Below are 23530 nucleotides of genomic sequence, written 5' to 3'. Positions count from 1 at the left end.
TAGGAGGGTCTTATTTTTTGATGGATGTTGGTTCCAAAAAAGAAAAAACCTCTAGGGTAAAAAAAAGTTGGTAATAGTTTGAATCTAGTTATGTTTTCCATCCCTTACCTCCCATTAGTGTATTTTTAAGAAATATATTGATCAGCTGTAAGTCAACGAAGAATATTCTAGAATTCAGAAATGCTCCAAACAGGTAGCGTGAGGAGAGTCTGTTCTATGAAGATTTTAATAAAAGAGTAAAATTATCCTGTATAACTACACCAGCATGAAATTTAAAGAGAATAATAGTTAATCCTGGGCGGATGACAAAATTAAGCTTACTGCCTTATGATGGTTTACTGCTTTGAACATGTATAGGAATGAAGTTTTTAATACTGTTAAAAGTCCATGTATATTTTATTTGGGATCATAGAATCATGGAATGGTTTGGGTTGGAAAGGACCTTAAGATTATCTAGTTCCAACCCCCCTGCCATGGGCAGGGACACCTCACACTGGACCATGTTGCCCAAGGCTCTGTCCAACCTGGCCTTGAACACTGCCAGGTTTGTTCTTATTTTTGAAAGATTTCAAATTAATAGAGCTTAAAATTCAGGATCTTGCACATTAAGCTGCCACTGTGTTTGTGAGAGAGTATAGCACAGTGGCCAAAACACCAAACTACATCCAAAGAACTTACCCCTCTGTCACTAGCTGTGTTATTTTTTGCTTACTTTCTGAAACATGCAAGAAATGAAAAGAATAAAATAAGAGGAAATAGGCTATTTAAAAGTATTGTTAGTGTGTTAATTAGCAGTCAGTAGCAGCACATTTCCATCAGGCCAGTGTCTGTATGTGAGAGAATTTGTCTGCCTTGGAGCTAAAGGCCTGAAAGTTGTGCTTTCAATTTCCTCAGTTCTTCTCTCCAACAAAGTCCACTTGCAAGTCGGGAAGAGGAGGAGGAGACTTTTTAGGTTGTTAAAATGTTAGCTCAATTTTATTATGGTTGTGCTAAACTGCTTTATTTGTGGTTTTAAATTATTTTGTAATTGCACAGCTTGATTGCAATTATGCTACTGCTAGCTATAGGAACTTCAAATCAGAGTAAGTAAATTAATGGAATAAATATTAACTGCTTAATAAGCACTATTAGGAAGACTAGTTGCTCCCTGAGTTTACTTGTAAGATTCTGTATATATAGCCTGAATGATACTATAAACCAACGTTTTTTTTACTCGGTGCTCATCCTATATTTAACAAAAAGGCATCTGCTAACTGTTAGTTTTTGCAAACAGAGCATTGGTCATTTCCACTTAAATAAAAGTGGGTGCAATTGTTTTTAATGTAATCTCATAAGCTGCTTTTATAAATATTTTTTTAAATCTTTATTTGCTTTGTTTCAGGTAATGTAATCCAGATACAAAATTGTCTCATTTCCTGACCATTGTGCTCTGGGCATTCTTGAAAAATCTTTTTTCTATTTGTTTGTTTGTTTACTTTCAAAGAGGACATTGTGGTGCTTGGTTGTTTTAAGGGAGAGAAATTTCTCAGTAAATAACTGTTATGCATGGAATTTCTTCAACATCCGCCAATGAAGCATTTGCAAAAAACAAGCATTGTGAGGCCATCCAGAATTAATCTTGGGTTTTATTTTATTTTATTTTACTTTACACCCACGCCTTTGATGGCAGGAGGTCCATGAAGAGCAGATGCAGTAGCTAAGACCACATGTAACCTCTGATCTAATGGAAAGCCCAAGCTGCATGGAGAGCAACTCAGGCTGGCTCTGGCAGGAAGTCTGATTCACTGCCTCTCTGTCAGCCTGTGCTTCCTACAATGCAGAGAGAGGGTTTAAGGCTGTTTCCTACTATAGCATTGAGAGAGTTCTGCTGGAGTGTCACCTGTTCCCCTCCCAAGTATATTTATTGTCCAGTACATCTGTATCCATGGATGTGGAGGGGTGCAGCCCCCACCCGTTAAGACAAGCTGGCCTGGGAATGTACATTCCTCGGGTTACTGTAAGTGCTCTTTTTTGAACTTCCTGACACAGCACTTGTGAGTACGCTCATAGAAATGTTTTCCCACTTGTGTTCTTTAAATTCCAATGGAAACCATTTTTAAAACAAGACCAAACGTTCCACTTTGGAGTTTGAAATGCAGAGATGATTGCAGCATCGTGCTGGCTTTTGAAATTGACTGTAGACCAAAACATGATTCATCTATTGAAATAAAAGCATGTTGCAGAGCTCATTTGGTCTGGGTTAAGTTCCAGCTGAACAGTCCAAGTTGCTGTCCCGCGCACACACTCGGTAGCCCTGTCCCCTGCCTGGCTGCAGGGATGCTGTGGATTGCTGAGCCCCCTCTATGAAAGCCTCCCGGGGACTATTCCCCCTGAGCTGCCCTGGCTCTCAGCTACAAACTGGAACAAAACTACATTCTGGAGAATGCAAAGCTTCAGGGTGTGAAATTTGTCCTGCCTCCCTCCTTTCCCTTCCCCTAACTCCCCTTTTAATTCAGAGGTTTGTGTTTTGCTGTCTGATGTTAATATGTGAATGAGGGGATAGCAGCTGAAATCAAAATCTTGCAAATTCAAATCAAGTTTAGGAAGATACTTCATAAACTGTGAAGTTTGGAGCTGAGGTCTGGACGTTAGCAAGACTGAAAGTGGGTTTGGATGTTTAGGTGGATTCAAAAATAGCTAGACATTGTTTTTTTCTAGGAAAAAAAAGGGGGGGTTGGAAATGTGGACGTATTGAAGGCCTCAGCTTCTCAGTCTTACAGATTTTAAATTACAGTCTTGGTTGCAATCTGTGATAGTTGTCTCACCATTTTTCTTTTGCTGCCACAGACAAATTTTTCACATGGTGCAGAAGATAGAATTTCTGGCTGTCTTCACAGCTCTTGACTTCTCAAGTCTTTCTTTTCTCTCTCTTGGCTTGCTGTGGAGTAATTCTAGCCGCTCCTTTTACTTATGTACGCATCCCTTGGGTTTTCTCCAGCATTTTCTTTACACAAATAACTGCAAATTTAAGTGTTGATTTTTGGGAGAATCATAGAAAATGGAAATGGAAATGACCTATTATAATACATTATTCAGACCGGTTCCCTGCTGATGCATAATTGTTCCCTATTGTATATTTTATAGTGTTCTGTCAAGCGTATTTTTAAACATTCTGAATGTGTCCATCATTTCCTTGAGGGAGAAGAGTCCTTTTCCTAACAGCTCTCCCCATCAGGAATTCCTCACTTTTCAGCCTAAATTTTCTCTTTTTCATTCAATTGCTTCTCTGGAGATTCCCTTGGCATAGGGATTGATTGATTGATATTGTTTTATTCCTTTTCTGATCTTTAATCCTATGGAAATGCATATGCTGTTTTTGACTTTAGAAGTTATTTTAATCAAGGTACACATATTTCACTCTTTTGACCTTTGATGTAAATCAGTTTGTCTTATCCAAATACATTTTATAGGTCCTGTTTGGAACTCACCTCAAGCTTTTGAGATATATACCAGCATAGTCAGGGTTGACACGTCTGGATTTTATCTTTGTTTTCATTATGTAAAAACTTATTTATTGCTCCATATCTGGCATATTTGGATGCATGGTCAAGTCTGTTACCCAGGTTCCAAATTAACCATACGCCACAGGCTTAGAAGCACTCAAACTAGTTCTTTGCCTCGCCCTTTGGGAGCATTACTTCTGATACAAATCATGTCAAGGCAACTACCCTGCTTCCAGAGTTAGCTCAGTTTCTGAATAAGAAAGAAAAAAAATCAGTAAGGCCAGTGCTGGGTTAAAAGGAATATATTTTGTTGGACTCTGCCCCAGGTAGTGAAGAAGTGATGGTGCTGCACTCCTTGGAGACCTGACAGAGCAAAATAATCTCCTGAGAGCCCCATGGTTCCTTTAGGTTTTTCGATTCTGTGCTTAATGTGCTGCCGTTCTCAGTACCTGAAGGCAGTGTTTGTATAGCTAATGTATTATGTCATGCAAGGATTTTCTGCTGTGTAAGTTCTTTTCATCAGAGATATTTTCATCTTGAAACAGCTTCAACTTTGAAATAACTATTAGGTATTTTATAACATAAACGCATCTTAGGATAATAGAATACCTATAAATGTATTCTTCAGAAGAACTGTTTGAATGTATTTACTGGATTTTCTGAAAAGCCAGTGGATGATCTAGGTTGCTGTAGACAGTATGTGATTATATCTTTCAGAAATGAGGCAAAATAATGGCATATTGCAATATTTTGCCCCATATTGGTACACATAAATGTTTATACTAATACTTCTGAAGGAACAATAACTTAGAGATAGTTTAATTGATTCAGTGATGTTCATTGCACAATGTTCAGTAATTTTTACGATGCTTTCCACTATACATTCTGAAAAACATTAGCATGTTATTTATGATGAGCTACCAGATATTATGGTCTAGATCGAAGTCAGAGATAACATCCTGTTCAGAACAACTACAAAACTGTATTTTGGAAAAGATGTGTACTTTGGTGGTAAAGATTTTTTATTACTATTATTTTCAGTATACTAGACAAACTCCAGACACAGGAAACAAGATATTCCCTAAAGCATTTACTACAGAAAAGGGAGTGTGCCACACCATTCTGGTTAATGTAATTAAAGGAAAGGACTAAGAACTATAAAACTGTAGAAATTCACATGGAAGATATACAAATCTGTTGTATGCAGTGGCAGCTCTTAAATAACTGTTAGGAGCTGACTTTATAAATGTATAGCAGGAATAAAGGGAAGGAAAGGCTGTAATGTGTGTGCCATGCAGTACAAATACTGCTGTAAAGTCATTGCCTGAAAATTGATCAAATAAAAATGGAAGAATGTGCTAACTTTTGATCTTTTCCATACAGATCTAAAGTCATGATCAATTGGTTTCAGTAGGTTCTTTGAAATCACATAAGGGTTCACATGTGCCAAGTTTTATATGAATCACATGATAATGTCGAGAAATACAAATTCCAAAGTTGACTTTATATACCCAGTCTACATATGACTGTGATACTACGATACCATATGTTGACTATAATAGTGGGTATGTAAATTCTGTTATTGAAAGGAATCCATTTAGGAAAACTCAAACAAAGCAATTATAACAGGTTTTAATTGACTGTAAGTGGGAGAGAATAACATCAAGAAAATCTCCTTAAATAGTTAAGGATGAGGGAGACATTCAATAATTAACATAGCAGCTTGAATAATATAGAATAGTCGATTATTTAGAATTTAAGACCTGTAGTGCCAGAATTGAGAACTGCTATAATGAAAGTCTTGAGTTGCTGAAGGTGAAAAAGCCTTTTTACACTACTGTTTTTGTCATTTGTGATATATGAAAAATGAAGGCAGGAATAGCACTTGGAGGAAATCATTTATGTACTATTATGTTGTCATATTATAGACTGATCAAAGGAATATAATTCAAGGTGGTATGCAAGAATAGGTACTGGTTAGCTATTGAGTGAAACTCCAAAGAGAATGATATAACTGCATTGTCATTATGCTCTATTCCTGAGATCTGGTAGCATTCTGGTCTTTTAGCCTTTATAATTTATCTTTCCATTACTACTTTTTCTACCTGACAATGAAAACACAATTTAGAAGTAGCAGGTTTTGAGCATGGATTGTCTTGTAAGGACTGCTTAAGTGTTACATAATTAAAGCTAAAATTGTATGCTATTTAAAATTATCTTGTGGTAACTTATGTCTTTTACTCATATTTTACTTGATATTTTGGGGTTTTTTCTACATTTTGTGTAATTACAGCTTTGCCCTTTTGCCTATGTATGCATGCATTGTTATGTATATGCATCTGTCTGTGGGCACGATTGCTATGTATAACAGTCATGCTAGGAATATTATTCACTGTGTTATATTTTAAACTTTTTAATTTTGTTTAATCAATTTGTATGTAGCATTTTGTTATATATTATCTTCCTGGTATATCATTAATAACTACAGTCATTATCATCTGTAGATCCTGGAAAGACTCTACCAGAAGCTCTGGATTATTGCAAGATTTGGTTGCAGACAGTAGCAGGAGAGGCAGATGCTAAAAGTGGTATTCCTCCACCTCTTATCACTGTGCAAATTAAAGACTTCCTTAATGGACCAGGTAAACATTGCACTTTAACCTCTATTTTCTAATGTATTCTCTTTGTAGATAGGCACACACAGACACACACACATCAGATTATCAGAAAAATTTATTCCTTGCTAATGAATGTGAAATTTCCCTCCAGCAGTTGCCCTGAATTGAAGTCAAAGTTGAGGAATGGTCAGTCTTGGACCAGTCATAGGTTTAAGCTCTAAGTATTTATTTTCTTCCCAAGGTAAACTTAGAAATTTTACTCTTCACAGAGGCTGAGGAATTTCCAAAGGAATGAAGTCTACCTGCTTCTAGCCCTGGGACAGCTGAAATTGTATTACAGTTATGTTTATTATAAAAGCTGACTTTTAAAATGTTTCTGAAGATATTTATAAGCTGCCTTATCTGGGGCTCTTTGGATACATGGCATTGCAAATTCCTGTCATCTCAAGTGTTGATACAGTAAAATTTTAAAAATAGTGATACTGTTTCCTTAACACACAATATTGCATGGTGTAGTATGAAGGTTTATTAGTATTTACTTAAAACAAGATGACTTGAACTTTCACTCGTAGAGTGTCAGACACTCATGCAAGTAGACTTATGTCATCCATTCTCCATTTTGTGAATTATGCACTTATAACTGGATTATTATGTAGAATATATTTGAGGTTATAGTAAAAGTTAGAAAATACGTTTACATTTACCTTTGCCATCATCATTCATTTCTCTTCTTATGTTTATTATGATTTGTTGAATTCTGTAACTTATTCCCCCTTCCTTACTTCACTCATTACACAGAATGAGTTGTTATCAGTGAGCAACTCTTCAGTACTGGGTTTTCCTTTTCATTCCATGACCTGTTCATACAGTCTTACAGCACACAGTCTAAACCTGGCTCTAGAGCAGAATTTCTTAATTCCTCTGCGTTGCTTACCGTGTTAGGATCCAAGCACTACAGAAATACTAATTTATCTGCACAACCCTCCCAGGAGTGATGGAATAGTATGCCCTTGTCATTTCACAGAAGGCAACTGAAGCACAGGGCAGTTAAAGGGTTTCTTGTTATATTAAGCTTACCAATTTAAAATACACAATTTACTTTTTCAAGGTACTTAAAAATGTAGAAATTTAGATGTTGGAAATACAGTTCATGCTGTTCCTGGGTGCAGCAGTATCACTTCTGCATATCAGACCCCAGAACATCAAATTGAACAGTCAGAGAATGAGACATCCATACTTCACTGCTGACCATAAATACTGTGGTTAAGTAACTTGAAAATCCATTTCTTCCATGCAGGCAGGCAGGATTCTTGAGGAAAGAATAAAGTACATGAACAACCTCATCATTGCCCCTTTTTTGTTTTTCCTGTGTTGTCTCAAATGCATCATTTAAGAGAAGATTTTAAAACCACCTGATAATGCAGAGCTTTTGTTATATTGATCCCTATTAGGCTTCATTAATATAACTTTGAACCTTCAGACCTACTATCATTTGAACTGAAAAATTAATTGATAATAATAGTATATTCGCATTCTAATCATAACCAGCACAAGAGAGGTAAAGACAACTACTGTCAGTGGCCTTTTGGACACTGCTGCTAGATTGGTTTTCTTTTATCCATCCTTTCCCTTTTCCCCCTCTCCCCAGTTCCTGTGTCCTCTCTCCCCAGTCTGGCAGATTCCCATATTCCCAGATCCTGTGCATTCCACTTTCTTCAAGATTCTCACTGTAGTTTCTTGGCTCAGCCTGTAAATTTAATTTATTATACTTGAAGGTGTTTCCCTGATGCTCTCCTGCCAGTAACACAGACTTCAAACTAAACTAGCAAACATGGAAGTTGTACCAGCTTGCAAAGTATGTATTCACAAGTAGCCAAAGTGTCTATCCCATTCTCAGCAATTCAGTCAGATCTTGAACCGGTGTTAAATCTCTCCCCTCCATGGTATTTGGCTAAATAGGGAACTGAAAAACCATAAATTAATGCATCATAAACTTCAGTCTACTTCTTCTCACAAAGCATATAAAACTTCAGAGATTTCCTTTAGGATCTCTTCTTAGCCAAAATGCTTTTTTTTTTTTTTTTAATCATCTTTTTGCTCCTAATTGGAACTATGATTACACAGGATTCAACAGTAATTAGCCTGAATTTTAATGAAGTGTTTTGCTGCTGTAATATAACAAAACAGCTCTGCATTCCTTTGCATTTTTTTCTGAACTCAGCTGTTGCCACAATGAGATCCTCTTCAAATAAACTAACCTTTACCAAGAAGCAGTCCTTGGGGGCTGGAGGTTTCACTGGATGAGTAATGATAGGCGCTTTCTGCATGTGATTGCGTCAGAACAGCACATGCAAAGAGTTATGAAAGCTTGACAGCTCCTCAGCAGGCTACTGGAAAAAAAGTTACTAACTCTCCTGGGGGGGAAGAAGTCCTCTAACCACAACTTCTTCCATGGTGAGGTAGCTTGGCTGTCAGCAGGCCTGGAGAAAGCATCTGCATCGCCAGATCCTAAACTGGCTGTTATTCACTGAGGACAAGAACCTCAGCAAAACTCCTGAGAGCTCTTGTAAGGTCATCAGACAAACGATATTTGTGATGGGAGACATCCCAGTTAATAAATTGAATAAATAAAGGCGCTGCTGGTGTATGCTTATGTTGCAGGCCTCAAAGGTCTACTCTTTTTTGGCGAACATTTGGCAAATAATGCTGCTGCTAACTGAATATTTTCTGTGACATACTGTGTGTTTTCATATTTGTTCGTGTATGTGTTTTTTATAACTGAGGAAAGTAAATTATTAAAATGCATTGGATGCACCAGTAGGTGCTACCTGTTGGGTACAGCTGATCTGCTGTTCGGAAAAGTCAGTACAGGTGATGACAGCTGTGCCTATGCAGATAAAAATCTGAATGTAGCAGTTGAGATAACTATAGAGTTTTCTGTATGTATTTTAAGTGCGCAAAGTTCAGTGGTTGAATTTTAATGTCATTTTTCTTACAAAATACATTGTTGGTGTGCTGAGGTTAAATTTCAAATACAGCAATCAAGCATGCCTATGTTTTATGATGCAAACTACCATGCAAGCAGTTAAAAGAAAGTGGTTCCCAGTGTTTGCTGTGTTTGATAAAACCAATACTCCTTGTAAATACTTTGTTAGCTGAAGTAGATAAGTAGATAGTGTTCCACAGAAAAATTGTATGGTTTCACCACACAGGAAACCAGGTTGTCAGTCCGTATTAGCTCGGAGATCAAAAAACTACAGCAAGTAGCAAAACTTGGAAACCACTAATTAAATGAGAATAACAGGATACATTAATGCACTTCTTGCCACATGAGTTGATTATTTTGTACATTTTTGGCAACTGAAGAAAAATGATATTTCTTCCAGATTTAAGGTAATAGGATCCTAGGAGAAATAAGCATTCATCATCAGGCCTGTGGGAACAGACCTCAACTTTAACCCCACAGTGTATTAAAGGACTATTCTTTCTTTTTCTACAGTAACTAATTATTTAAAATTTTTTAAATTCCATCTACATCAGTTTACATGACCCTCTTTTATATTCGGTCTGTTACTGGATTGTACATCTAATTCTTCTCTAATACATAAATGAGCCATTTATTGCTTCAGCATTAGATATTATTCATTAGGTGAGGAACAAATATGACCATCTTGTTTTAATAGTTTTTCAGAATTTATTCACTTTGCCCTCTAGTCCTTTTCTTGGATTTATTTTTTTAATCAACTATGCGTTCTTGGCTATAAAAGATGCCTTTTTGATGTGTTCTTTGTTCATGCAAATGATACAGAAATGTTCATGAAGTACAGCTTGATACAAATTGCCTTAAAATATTTACACACGCAAAATATAGATGGTTTATGCCAAAGTCCTCTTCCCCCAGTAGTTTGTTGGGAAGACTGCTAGGTGTGAAATAACTGCAGTCCTTGATACTTCACCTTTCGAAATAATTTCTACAGAAGAAACTATCCAGGCAAACTAAACAATGCCGTGCCACACTGAAAGATAAAGTGAGAACTGGGGGACCCCAGGGGATTGCTCTTTCCTCGCAGTCCCTCCGTGGCAGGGTTTGGATGCCGTGGGGGGCACAGCACTGGATCTAGGGTTATGCATAAAAAGCAGCAAACAAAACTGCACCATGGCACTCTTTCAAGGCTTTCCCTGCTCTGTTTGTAGAGGCAACAATTGTATCCATTAGCAAGGTCAGTGGTTTGGAGAAACCTGGAAAACAGCAGCTACCAGAAACCCACTAGAATAATATCTCCAGCAGGTGATAGATTAGTTGGAACAAATTGGAACCATTGCACTTCGGCAATCCTGGTTTCTTTCAAGCTGTTTTAAAAATGTCGTCATTTTAATACACAATATCAGCCCTGCGGAACAGTCCACAGCAGGTTAATTTGAATCATATGATGTATCACTGCCCTCAGCTGACATGAGCTCCGTTCCATGTGTGAAGCCATAATAAATCCATTCCCAACCGAGGCAAATTCCCTGTGAGAAGGTGAACTAATCCAGGCCTCACACTGGCATGTTAGCCCTCCATAATTGAAAGCAGGGCCACCTGTTCCCAGCACAGTTAGCCTATAGAGAGAAAATTAGCATTAGATCAGATACTTAATATATTGAAAAATCATTCATACTACTTGCAAGTTCAGCTGTGGGCTGCTTAGCATGACATCATGTATAAATCTAGGAATGTGCCCACTTGATCCCAGTTTAACAGTTTTGTTAACCATGGTGTTTGTTAACTTTGAAATGAGAATTTTTTGATTTAATGAGAGCTGACACGTGAGAAGGGGAACTAGCCAGGGTGCAGACTTTTCTAATTAACTCTGGGTCATTTGCAAAACTTTTGAGCTTTCTAGTAGGTTTTTTTTCCCCCTTTGCTCTTTTACAAACAAGTTTTTAAAGCGCTGACACTGTAGCCATGAAATGATATTTATTTGATTAAGAGGGTAAAGAGAAATATTCCAAACAGGTGTACCAGCCTGTAGGTATTGCTTTGGTTTTGACACAACTATTGTCTGTAACATCAGTGTATTAATGTACCTTTCTAAAAGCAGTATCTGCAACAGTTACTTTAAATTTAGTTTCTTAAATGTTGAAGTACTAGAAATGAAACCTGCACACCAAAGCCACATGGATAAGTTGGAAAATATTTTATTGGTATATTTTCAGTGTATTGGCATTCTTTTATTTAAAGCATTTGCTCAGTTTTCTGAAATCCTCTCTTTTTTCCCCCCGTGTATGTCTTAATATAGATGTGTTATTTGGCAGCTAAGCAGATAATAGAGAATTAGTATTTATGGGTTCTTTTCTTTTACACAAACATGCTCCATGACCTGGAACAATTTATTTCATCTCACTGTATTGTGCTTCAACTTCCCTGACTCTCTGTTGGGAGAATTAGCGTTGCCCTTATTTAGGGTATTCCTTCCACGGTACAGTTTTTGGCCTCGCCACCTAATTCTTGACGCACCTCTGTATTGTATTCGGTAGTTGCATAGTTGCTTAATTTCAGTCAACATTCTATGAATAGCAGTAACCCTCCATTGTTTATTAATGATATTTTTGGTCTTCTCGACGTAAAACTTTTTTTTTTTTTGGTTCAGTTGTGACTATTTTAAAAAATTCATAGACTAACATCACTCTGAGCCTTGTCCAAGCTCTCAAACCCAGGCACTGGCTAGCTAGAGCTGTTAATGTCTCAGTGCCACCTTCACATAATGTGAATGACATACTAGATCATGGAAGTGGGAGTTGTTACTGGTGGGAGCACCCCTTATGGCTCAAGTTGATTAAGCTCCCTGAAGGGTTTAGTTTGCCATACTGGCATTAGAGAGCTGCTTCCTTGGAGCTGCAGCACACAGACAGCAGTAGGTAGAAATACTGAGTAGTGACTACCAGCCTCTTCCAGACTAATTGGCATCTGTCTCACAGAAGCAGAATACAAGATGGACTGCAGATGGCCTCTGAAGCCTTGTCTCAAGTTTCTTCCTTCTTTTCCCTTGATCCAAATTGGGAATGATGAATTAGAGGATAAAAACAATTCGTTTGGATTCTTCTTGCTTTTCAATTTCTTTTAATTTGTCTTTCTTTTGATGCTTGACTAGGGACAATTGAGAACAGTACAGCAAGTCTTTTCTTTACATGTCTCTCTCTTTCCTATTTTTATAAATTTAATTTTTGCAATTCAGCCATTTCCCTGTTACTGAAGGGCCACCCTGACTCCAAATCAGAATCAGGGCTCAAGATTACCTTTACCTTCCTCAGATTTCCTCTGTTTAAACTCTCTACATCAGGATGGGTGTCTCCCAGAGAAAGAATGTTACTGGTGGTAAAATGTTTCATGCCTGTTGTCTGCTCTTCTACTGCTTAGGACTAGGAAATTCAATCCTCCGAAGAGTTTAGGGCAAATAGTAGTTTCTTCTATAGCAGTGGAATTTATTAAGAATTTTAATATTTTACAGCCCTCTTGGGGTAGGGAAGAGCAAGACCCATGTCCAGCTTGAGGAAGACAGACCTTGGCTTTTCTATATTAGCTGTGAGAAATAAAAGGTGTACTGGGGAATGAGGGGTATGAGAAGTGAAAAAATTCTTGGAAAAGGCTATATTTTTCTCTCTCACAGTTCAGCATTTCTCATAGTCTGTGAAAAGATCCCAGTCTTATAAATAAAGCTTATAAATAATATTAATAGAGTTTACTTTCTGGTTTTTCAGATTAAGAGTATACTATAGTAGTTTATTAGTCATAGAAATAGTTACCTGGTGTACATTAAGTTATGGAATATATTAGAATAAGCTCACTGACTTTAGTAAGAGCTGGGATCGACCTAATGCAACTTGCTAGGAGCTCTGTTATTTTTGTGTTGCTTATTCATCCTTAGCCCACCAAATAAAAAGTCCTTTTGAGTAATATCATTTACCCCAAGTTCACAGAATAAAATTGTATCTTCACAGTACAAATCTGAATGTTATGGAGAACAAGGGTAAAATACTCATAACCCTGAAAATTTTATCTGCAGCTCTAAGTAATAAAATGACAAAGAAAGAAATTGTTTCAGACAGACGTTTCAGAGTGCTACTCATAGGTTTTCTTTTATAGATGTTATGATTTTGTTCAAACAGGCCATATTGAATCCATTGGGTTTTTTGTAATAGATTTCAAAATACATAATAAATGTAAGTAATATGATGACTAATGGGTCAAGTGAAGTTGGAACTTTTTAAATGAGAAAATAGCTGGAAACGGTTTTCAGGAAACTATTCCAGTTTATTTTTTGGTCCCCCACAAGGTGTACATTAACATAAACTCCATAGAATCGCCTCTGGGACCTGAATTCCCTCTCTGATTTCATTATTGCAACGTGATTCTTTTCCTTTCACTGTTAAGTCATCTCCTGGTGTGGTGGGAGCATATAATAAGTGTAATTTATTTATATTTATCTAATCTCCTTTTAACTCAATAGTTATTTCATCGTTCTGTTTCCTAGTAGCTGTTCAGAAAGTTGTGAAGGGTAATTAGAAACTAATAATTGACAGACATGGTTTTACTGGATAATCTAAAGAGTTGTAGTGAGGAAAACAAGAGAAAGAACAAGTCAAATTCTACATTCAAATGCTACCCTGTAATTAAAAAAAAAAAAAAAAAAAAAAAAAAAAAAAAAGCTTTGATATCATCTAGTTCAGTCTGATTTAAACATAACCAGAAATAACTCACTTGAATGCAATCTTTTTACGAGCACATTAATTTCTTTACTATTTATTTGCTGGAAATAGATAACATTGGGAGGCAGGCAGGGAAGTTACTGCTATTATGTATTATGTCATAAATCTAAAGAAAGCATTGGGCTGTAACTGTGGTAGCCAGTCACTAGTAGGCAAAGGAGAGACTGATGTAATTGAGGAGTTGAAGGCAGCTTTGAGCTATCTTTTGCCCTGTCCCGATTCTCATGTAATTTTGGACAATTCAAAGACTTGTTTGAATTATAGTAACCTGTGTTTTCCTACTGGTACAGAATCTTCACAGTGTTGTGTGATGTGATTCCCAAGGTGCTTAAAATCATCTAAAAAGGCTGGTACCCTTGGATTTTGCACCCTGGAAATTTTATTCCAGCTGCATCTAGGTGACCCTTTACATCGTAACATCTCTTTTTAGCCCATTTTGAGTGACTGAAGAAGCTCCTGGACATCTGTCTTCATCAACTGCTATAAATAGCTTATCAGTTTTCACTGGTTTTGTCCATTAAATATGTTTTTCTTAGAAGAAATGTTAAATTTTCTTTTACAGTGCTGGGTAGGAAGTGTAAAGCAGGACAAAGACTAGAAGGATGTTGATTGCTCAATTGGATTTTTATTTTTTTGAACATTTTACTTAAAATGCCAAAGAATCTCTTTATATAATCTTTCCCCAGTTGTGAAAATAACCTACGTCCCTATAAGATAGTTAAAATATTTGCAGTGACGGTTGCAGAGTTACATTTTCTGCAGTTATGCTTGTGGCTGCCACCACTTTCTGTCGAGGCTGATGCACTAGATAATAGTAACAACTTAATAAAAATCTTTGTCAAGTTATCAGTCATGAGAACGTTTTTCTGTGTGACATGTGCAGCTTCCAAACAGAAAATAGGGAACTCATTTGCATTTCTCTGGTGTCCTCATGTCCATTTTTTAATTGCTCTCTTGTTTGTGAAAACAAGTGACTAACAGCAGTGATAAACCATAGGCCAGGATGGGAGGTGCCATATGCATGTTCCTCTGGTGAGCTTCCCCAGAGCCCTGTGTCTTCTGTGCCCTGTCCTGAGGAAGCCCAAGAGAGAACTGCTGCTCTCGTATTCATCTCCTTTTAAATCTTTCTCAGTCAGTTTACTCTATGGCTTTAGCTTGGCATCTGTTCTGTCGACTTATGTCTAAGCAGTTTGGGGTTTAGAATCATAGGTTGTAGGGGTTTTGAGTTTTTTCCCTCTTCTGGGCCATGCTACATAAGAAAGTGTTGCCAATAAAATGTGCCTTTGACAAAACAGTTAGATGTGAAATTTGTCACACCACGCAATAAGGGTCCTTTCCTCTATTTAAAAACTTAATTCCGTAGCAAGGCCAAGAGCATCTATTTTACTCCAGTATTACTACGTCACTAATGGACAAAATTAAGTTGATAAAGGACTTGTTTTAAAAGTGCCTAAATGATTCAGAAACCCAAATCCTAGTGCGGTTTGGATTTCAAACTTGGGTCATTTTAAAATGCTGCTCATTTGTTTGTTAGGTTATTTGTTCATTTATTTTTAAAACATTTCATTAGAATAACACTACTTTCCATTTGAGTATCATAATTAAATGAATATCATAGTGTCACATGGGTGTCCAATTTCTTTGTGTCTCCTTTCTCCACTTAAAGGGAGGAGAGGACCAATGATGTGTGCAAAAAGGCAGGGGAGTCCTGGGGTATTCTTTACTGCCAAGAAGGGTGGAGAAATTTTCAAAAATGTTATGACATTTCTCTTCCCTTGGTTTTAATTAAAAATATCAGTACATAAGTATTTTGAAAAATCTTCTAAGCTGATCATGTGTGGATTTTGGATGCTTAAAGATCTGTTCTCTTGTAATGTCCAGCTTCCTAGCTTTGATGTTTGCCTTTCTACTAGGCCCATGCATTAGCAAGTGGTTTGCCACAGTTTCTAGTTCAGCATAGAAGACTTTAACACAAGAGAAAGCATTTTCAGAAAACCGTTAATTAAAATTCTAAGTTACAATTAAATAATTTTCAGTCTTAAATTTCAGTTTGCTGTGGCTTGTGGAGTACTACAGTCTTCTTTTTTAAGATTGATGGGGTTTTTTTAATGCAGCTGTAATAAATCTTACATGGCCATTAATAAATTTCACTTACCATTGTAGAAAAAAATGCTAGTTTATGATACAGAGACTTATCTATTAAGATACCAAAGCATCTAACTTAGAACCCCCCAGATATTTGGGGGGGGTCAGAAAAGTGCTTTGTCCTGTGCCTGGAACTCGCTGAAGTATAAACCTGTGTTTAAGAACAGCTCTGAAACTCTGCTCCTGGAACCCTATCATTGTTTTAAAAACTTATAATTTACCTAAAGAGTGGGAGAATTGAGCTCATCAGTTTGCATCTGCATTAAGAGTAGAATATGATCCTCGACAACTTGAAACTAGGTCCTAATTTTGGTGAAATACTCATTAATCTGTGCAAAACCTTCAACTAACAGTGTTTCTTAAATACATCTGTAATGAAACTTGAAACTAAGTAGTGCTGTTTTCTCTGAACATTTAATCTAGCTTAGATATATACACAGAATTTTAATCATTTTGGGTTCTTGGGGCTGGGGCAGTGGGAATGAAACAGGAAAGTAAAAAACAAACTTTTCCCCCTGCCCAGGGTAGCTGTCTCATTACTGGCTCAATTTGAAATGAAGACTTTAAAAACTAAGTTAAAGATGGATTTCTGTAATGAAGTGTAATGTACTGATAAAAAGGTAGTTAGCACAAAAAGGAGTTTTAACCATCATAAAATCTTGCTTCCCATCTGTGAAATGATCTTGGTAATTGCAACATCTCAGCTACTAAAATGTCACTTTTGTCAATGTTGTTCATATTAGTTGTGATTTCTAAAAATTCTGTGAGACTTTTAGCAGTCTGGGAAGTACTAAAATCCTTTACTAAGGAGACAAAGAACATTTTGAAAATATTAGGTTGTTCCAATCTCCCTGGAAAACAAAGAAATCTCAGCATACATTGGCTTTTATATTTGACCTTTTTTTTCACATTTCATCTTGAAAATGCATTGAAGAATACTGCTTATTAGCTGTGTAGAAAACAACAGAATATGCATGTTATTCACTCATTTAAATGTGTTTAAAATGTTTTCTGTTGGCTTTGGAGTTTAGTCAGATAGTTTTACTAGATGCAAAACTCGAGAGAATGTGAAGTATATTTTCATTCTGACACAAAAGGACTAATGTATTTACCCTCCTACACGCTCAAATAAAATGTGTGTCTTTCAGATAGCTGTGGTGATCCCTGGGTAGAAACATAGAAATAAGATCCACATTGTGATATGTTTCTTCCCTTAAAACTGTGTTTAGTGAAGATTGCTTATAGTATTTTTCATGATGTTTTAATTCAGATTTATTAAAAAAAGAAATATTGTTTCATTATGTTTTAACATTCAGTCCTTTTAATGAAACTTGGTAGAAATAATGTTATCTGGACTAAACGACTGATCTTTTAACATTGCTTGAATAATTGCACTGTAGCATTTCATATTTCTTTCTCCAACTCTCTCCGACAGCTGACATAAATGTGGACATATCAAAACCTTTGAAAGCAAATCTCAGTTTTGTCAGACTTGATCAAATAAACCAGTTTTTGAAGAAAATCATAACCACAAATGATGATGAACCCAGGAAGGAGGCTGCTCCGTCAGCTGGCATAATTCCAGATGAGAATGTCTTTTCAATAAACAAACACCCTGGTACAAGGGATGTGCTACCTGCAGTGCACGCCCATGCTGCGCAGAAGGCTTCAGTACAAGAAAAGTTGTGGCAAGCTCTTTCCTGCTTCCAGAAAATTTCTGTTCACACTGTTCAAATGGTTGTTTCGATGGAAACCATCTCACATCCCTGTAAACCTTGTTTGTTACTCTCCGTATCAAACCTCAGAGGGAGCCTGAATATTAAAAGTGGACATAAAACTGCAGGTAAGACTTTTTGAAAGTTGCAAGTGCTACTGATTTGTTCAAGTGGTGGCCTGGTAACCATTTTAAACTGTGGGGCATTGAGGGGAACTCTTCTAGCTAACATCGTAAATCCACAACAGAAAATAGCAAATCCCTGACTGACTCCATTACCTGAGATTTCCTTTCAGTGAGGCAGCACCCAATAGTGCTTAATTTTGTAGTTAATATCCCCCCTCAGCTTGTAATTACTAATTTATGGATAGAATTCTGGCTGGAATAGTGGCTATAAGAACCACTATTCTGGTATTCTGATAATTCAGCACATACTTCAAAGGGCAACATTTTGACAGTTTTCACTCTACAACTACATTTTCTTGTTAGGACCCTATAGTTCGGCTTAATAAAAAATACAAAAATAATTGTTCAGAGCCCTGACATATGCTACTATGTAAATACTGGGTCATACTGTTATTCTCCTGTAGGCTTATGAAGTTTTAAATTTTTACGTGCTTCCTCTGCACAGCTGAGAATCACCCAGGGAAAATGGGCGCCCTAGCCTCATTACTGCAGAACTGCAAGGAAACTTTACACCTTGGGTACAATTAACAGGATACCAGAGACTCATTTAAAATGAAGACATTTTGTGTGTCTTTGTAAAATCTTTTATTAGTCTTTTAATAAAATTAATAAGATGGTACATTTACACGATGTGGAGATGAGCCAGATGTAGGTAGTTGGTAGAACAGCTTGCAAGGTAAAATGGTCTGTAGTTGAGAGGAACAAGTTTTAAGCCAAGCAAGGTGGTGATTTATTTCTTTTTCATCAGAAATATTTCTCCTCAGGCCAGCAAGTTTTAGTGCTTCTTTATTGTTTTAAAAGTTAAAAATGAAAAATTTAAGGTTCATAGGACATGAAAGCCTGTGAATGTGCTGAAGCCTGAAACTCTCAATTTATCCATAAACAAACAGCAGTGCAGGCAGGAACAGTGCCTGCGTTCCCACGCTTTTCCAATCGGATCGCAACCCTAGCAGAGAAAGCACTGCAACTGAGTAAAAGGCCTTTCTAATGTCCTTTAAATAGTTCTAGTTTTCTTTCTGTGTAATAATCCTCTTTCCTTCCATCACTTCCCCTCTATCATTTATACATTATCTGTCCCATGGTACATTATGGCGTCCACAGCAAGTTTTGATATATCAAAGCCAAGCCTGTTCTATCACTGTACTATAAAGCAATTTGGCAAACTCAGCAGTGTATATCACTTACCCTGGAGTTTTTCATCCTCCCAGGAGGAGGACATACCTTGTCTTGCACATTAAGCCTCAGAAATATTCTGCTACGAAGTTCTGTTTTTTAATTCTTCTGGCAGTCCAAGGAAGCCAATCTTTATTTTTCATGTCACAAGTTATACATGAATCTTCGGTATGTTTGCAGTCTGGCAAGCATTATTAAGTAAAGCAATACTGATGCTGAATCTAATGAAAATGGAAATCAGTCATTCTATATGAATAACTCTTATAACAAGACAATAAATAGACACCAGCAGACTTTTTTCACATTTTTTCCAGTTGAAGTTGCCTTTTTTTTGCTTTATGAAAAGAAAATACATGTGCGTGAGGTTTTGCATGTTATTATGGTGGAGCAGTAAGTTGTTCTAAGTCTTAAGAAATGCAAAAGACACACTTCCACAAAACTGACTGAAACAGTCAAAAAATCTTTTAATAATTTTTTTATCTTATTTTTATTTAAAACTATTAATTTGAAATTAAAGTGCTGATATAAACCAAAATGGAAATTATAACTTCAGGGAAGAAGATAAATTACTCAGTGTGGGGAAAATGGTATTATAATCTTGTGTTAAAAATACGTTAAAATAATACCACAGTTACTAACTAGATTTGTTTTATTATTGCTAAGAATTTATGCAAGCTAACTCAATTAAAAAAGTGTAGTAGCTCTGTCTTGGGAGCAAGGAGTACTTAAATATGTCAGTTCTTCGCTATTTTTCTTTTACAAAAGGTTTTATAGATATACCTTTTGAGCCGAACAGGGTTAATGTCAGCTTTTTTTTATAGAATGAGACTAATACGCAAATACTTCACTGTGTCTTTGATTTTACAGTCAAATAATTATTGTGACCATCTGCAGCAGCTGCATTTTACGAATTATTTGCTGAACCAAACTAAGCACAATGACAAAAGTAGTCATCTCAAATGTACTGTTAAAACAGAGGAAGAAAAAGGAGCATTGCTTGCCTTTTGTACAGTATGGCCATCTGCTGTACAGATGTTATTATATAGAATGACTTCAGATACAATAATTGTAGAAAATTTTCATTAAAACCTCAACAATTTGCACTTGTTTACTTGAATCTGCATAACTCCCCAGTGAGACAACACAATACGCTTGGGGTTTCTTTGGTTCTCACTAGCTTTCTCTTTGATCCTTTTTGATGTGCTGACTTTAATAAACATAGTTAAAAACACTGTTCAAAAACATCTTGGAAAAAACTACAAAGGAACAATTATAGCAGTAGAAACTACTATAATCCCTTACTTAAGCAAGCTATTTTTAGTGAAATATGGTTTTTTACACATTTTATGTGGCAGTGTTTTATAAACACTGTGTAAACGACCCTTTTCCAGATGAGTTTTAATGTAGGAGATGAAGTTAGTTTGTAAGGAATCCTATTTGCTAGGAATTATTTAGCAAAAAAACTCACAAGAATGTATTGTCGGCTTTTCCTCCCTTATAGGGGGAAAACAAAAGTGCGTGACCTTGTGTAACGCTTTGGTTTTTTTAGCTAAAATTAAGAAGGAAGCTTGCTATGTGACTTTTTTTTTTTTAATTACCAGTTTTCCCTTTAGACTTTCCTGGTTTAATCATGGAATCTAAAGGCCTTCTGTCTTAGCTTTTCTTCTTAATTTATTAAGAAAGTGAAATGATGTAGCTTCTGAAAAACAGAGAGACTAATTAGTTGAATTATTTCACTCAACAAAATAAATTTTAAGTGTTGAACACTCACATTGCAGTTGGATCAGATTAAAACACCTCCATTTCTACATATCCTGCTGCACTGTTACACAACCCTAAACCTTTAGTGTGTCAAGGGACTTCATTTTTTGGACATTTTTCATGTTTTAATACAATAGTTACTTATACAACGTGGTTACTATTTCTGCTAGAATACTTATGTTCTCCTCTGTGCTTATGGTGAAATCCCAACTATTTTGGTTTTAGTAAAGTAATACTATTGTAGAATGTGATGCAGCATATTGGCAAAAAACAAAGCAAAACAAAATCCATTTTCAAAAAAATGTATTATTAATTTTTATAAGAGGCTATCAGTATCATTTTTCTGATACCCTTAAGGGCAGCACTATAAGTCTTAGTGAAGTTAAATAAAATATTTATCTCTAGTCATTTTATACTTTGTGGTTTAAAGTTGCAAATTAAAACTTGTACTCATTTTGTACAAGCAAATAACAAACATTTAGCTCATTTTTGGCAGCCTATTTGTACTTCTGCCAAAACCCCTGAGTTCAACAACTATTGTTAGACCTGGTTTAGTGATTTTTGTCCTCTGAAGTATGTTGCATCTCCTACAAAGTGTCTAGAGCCCTTGAGTTCCGTATATCCAGTCAGAGTTGAGATTGCTTGGTATCATACTTGAGATATGTAGCTCACTCCAGAACAGTCACATGCCATTAAAGTTGAAATAATTTTTAGCAATCAATACTGGGAAACAGAAAGCAATTCTAAACATACATCTTTCAGTTAATTTAGATTTGGTGTTGAAATTAGCACTACCTACCTGCCAAAAGAGCAGATAAATGAGAGAGTTTGAGGACTGTACTCTCCCCAGAGTGAAAGACAGCAAGAAACCTGTAGCCTCTCGGTGGAGCCTTATTTTGCTCTGGCTGGACACAGGAGAGAAGTCTTGCTGTTCGGTGTCTGAACTGAGAGAGTTACGGACATAAAATATTCCAAAGATCATAGACAGAATTCCCCAGCCCTTCGTCCCATATGCAGAGATGATTACTTTAGCATATAAATAAGGAGAAAAAATAAACACTAGTCAAGTGTATGATAATGGCAAGTATTTTTACTAAACCTGAAAGAAATTGCATACTTCAGATACTTTTACAGAAATACTAAAAATTAAATAAAGCTATTAATTGGTGTAGAGCAAAGACCAAGCTTCATTTTGGAGTTAACTGACTCTCTTGAGAAAACTCTGCTAAGGCGTTTTCATAGCCTTTGGATGCTGCAGATATGCAAGTTAGCCCATGGGGAAATAAAACATTAAATTAGATATGACTACCTAAAATAATATGCAGCAGTAACAAGCCATTTACAACACCCAGAAGACATTTGTTACTTTTAGAAAGAAATATAAACTCTTTCCAACACTTGAACAATAGGAAATTAATTCTTTTTCAGTAAAAGCCAGAGGACAAACTAAATATTTAAATGGCCACTGAGGATTGAGGTGGAAGTGCAGCTTGTAGACAGCTATACAAATCACTAACAAACCTTAATGAATATTGGGTGTGGGCATCAGGGTCCTGTCAGATTTGACACCATGTCCCAAGTAGCTTAAACCCAACACTCAAGAAAAGGTGGAGACCTCATCAAGTCTCTAACATCTGGGATTTTATTTGTCATTTTGGCATACCCTGCAAGCGCAAAAGAAAGAGTAAAAGGGGATTATCCTGACAATGAAATGAGTTACTGAATCTTGTGATAATGAAAAGCAGAAGAATTCTAATTCCTTTCTATAGTCCCTGAGGTGGAGGTGCGTTTATAGTTCTGCAGGAGTATAATGTAGGAGAGAAGAACAGATAGCCTAAAATCTGTGAAACAAGACACCACCTAATCCCAGGACTGAGTACCACTATTAATCCTGGTCAGATTCCCTACTGGTACTTTGTAACAGGGTTCAGAATTGCTACTGATGAACTAGCACATTAACCCCGGGGAATAAAAGAAAAAAAAAAAAAAACTAGGTTGTTGAATCAAGGCAGTGTGCACTGATTTTGTAGAACTGTATTTACAGTTTAAATAACTTGACTTTAAAAAGTAGACTCCAAGTGAAATTTGATTCAGAACAAATACAGTTGTTTTTGTAATCTCTTCAGCTTTTATTGTGAAAGCAATTGCATATTTTTTTGAGACTGGGATTTCTTTTGTTATGTGGATCCCAAAGCTATATATGGCAGTGTAGGTGATACAGCATTTTCATTGATACAGTCAAGTCTATAGAATATTTACATTCATGAGGAGATACAGATAACAGTGAAAGCTGACTGTTTTCTTTATACATTTAATGGTTTCTGTGCATTTCCTCCAGTTCAATCTACATTTTGCAGCATGAGGTACAGAACACAGGTATTAGGCATTACTGCCCAGCCTTAAGGACACATTCCTTAAGTTGTTTTAAATTGTTGACATACTGACAACATGTTTCTTCTTTTTCTATTACAAGAATATTTTTTATGGGATGAGATCACCAGCTTGCTGCCAAACAAAAGGTGCAGTTCCATAGGAGGTTCAGGTTACTGTGGCCGCACATTTCCACACTCTGTGTTGTGGTAGCTCTGTTCCTCTAGCAGCTGTTTATTGAGTTGAGTCAGGTCACTGATCTGTCTGAAAACTAACCCAACAGGAAAGAAAACTTTCCAGCAAGATTGTCTCCTTCAGCTGGCTTACTGGAC

General features: G+C 36.4%; 1 protein-coding gene across 15 annotated transcripts in view; it reads left to right on the top strand.

Moving 5' to 3' along the window:
- VPS13B (vacuolar protein sorting 13 homolog B) overlaps window positions 1-23530 on the top strand; it is a 444484-nt gene that overhangs the window by 330491 nt on the left and 90463 nt on the right. For all 15 annotated transcript variants that reach the window (XM_030480526.1, XM_030480557.1, XM_030480551.1 and 12 more), the window contains 2 exons: window positions 5987-6124; window positions 17430-17837. In XM_030480526.1, coding sequence (XP_030336386.1) covers window positions 5987-6124; window positions 17430-17837 — 546 coding nt within the window. The remainder of the gene's footprint in view (window positions 1-5986; window positions 6125-17429; window positions 17838-23530) is intronic.

The sequence above is a fragment of the Strigops habroptila genome, chromosome 1 (genome assembly GCF_004027225.2).
Source record: "Strigops habroptila isolate Jane chromosome 1, bStrHab1.2.pri, whole genome shotgun sequence".
Lineage (NCBI taxonomy): Eukaryota > Metazoa > Chordata > Aves > Psittaciformes > Psittacidae > Strigops > Strigops habroptila.
The sequence above is the reverse complement of the archived record's forward strand: the minus strand, read 5'-3'. Positions and strand labels throughout refer to the sequence as shown.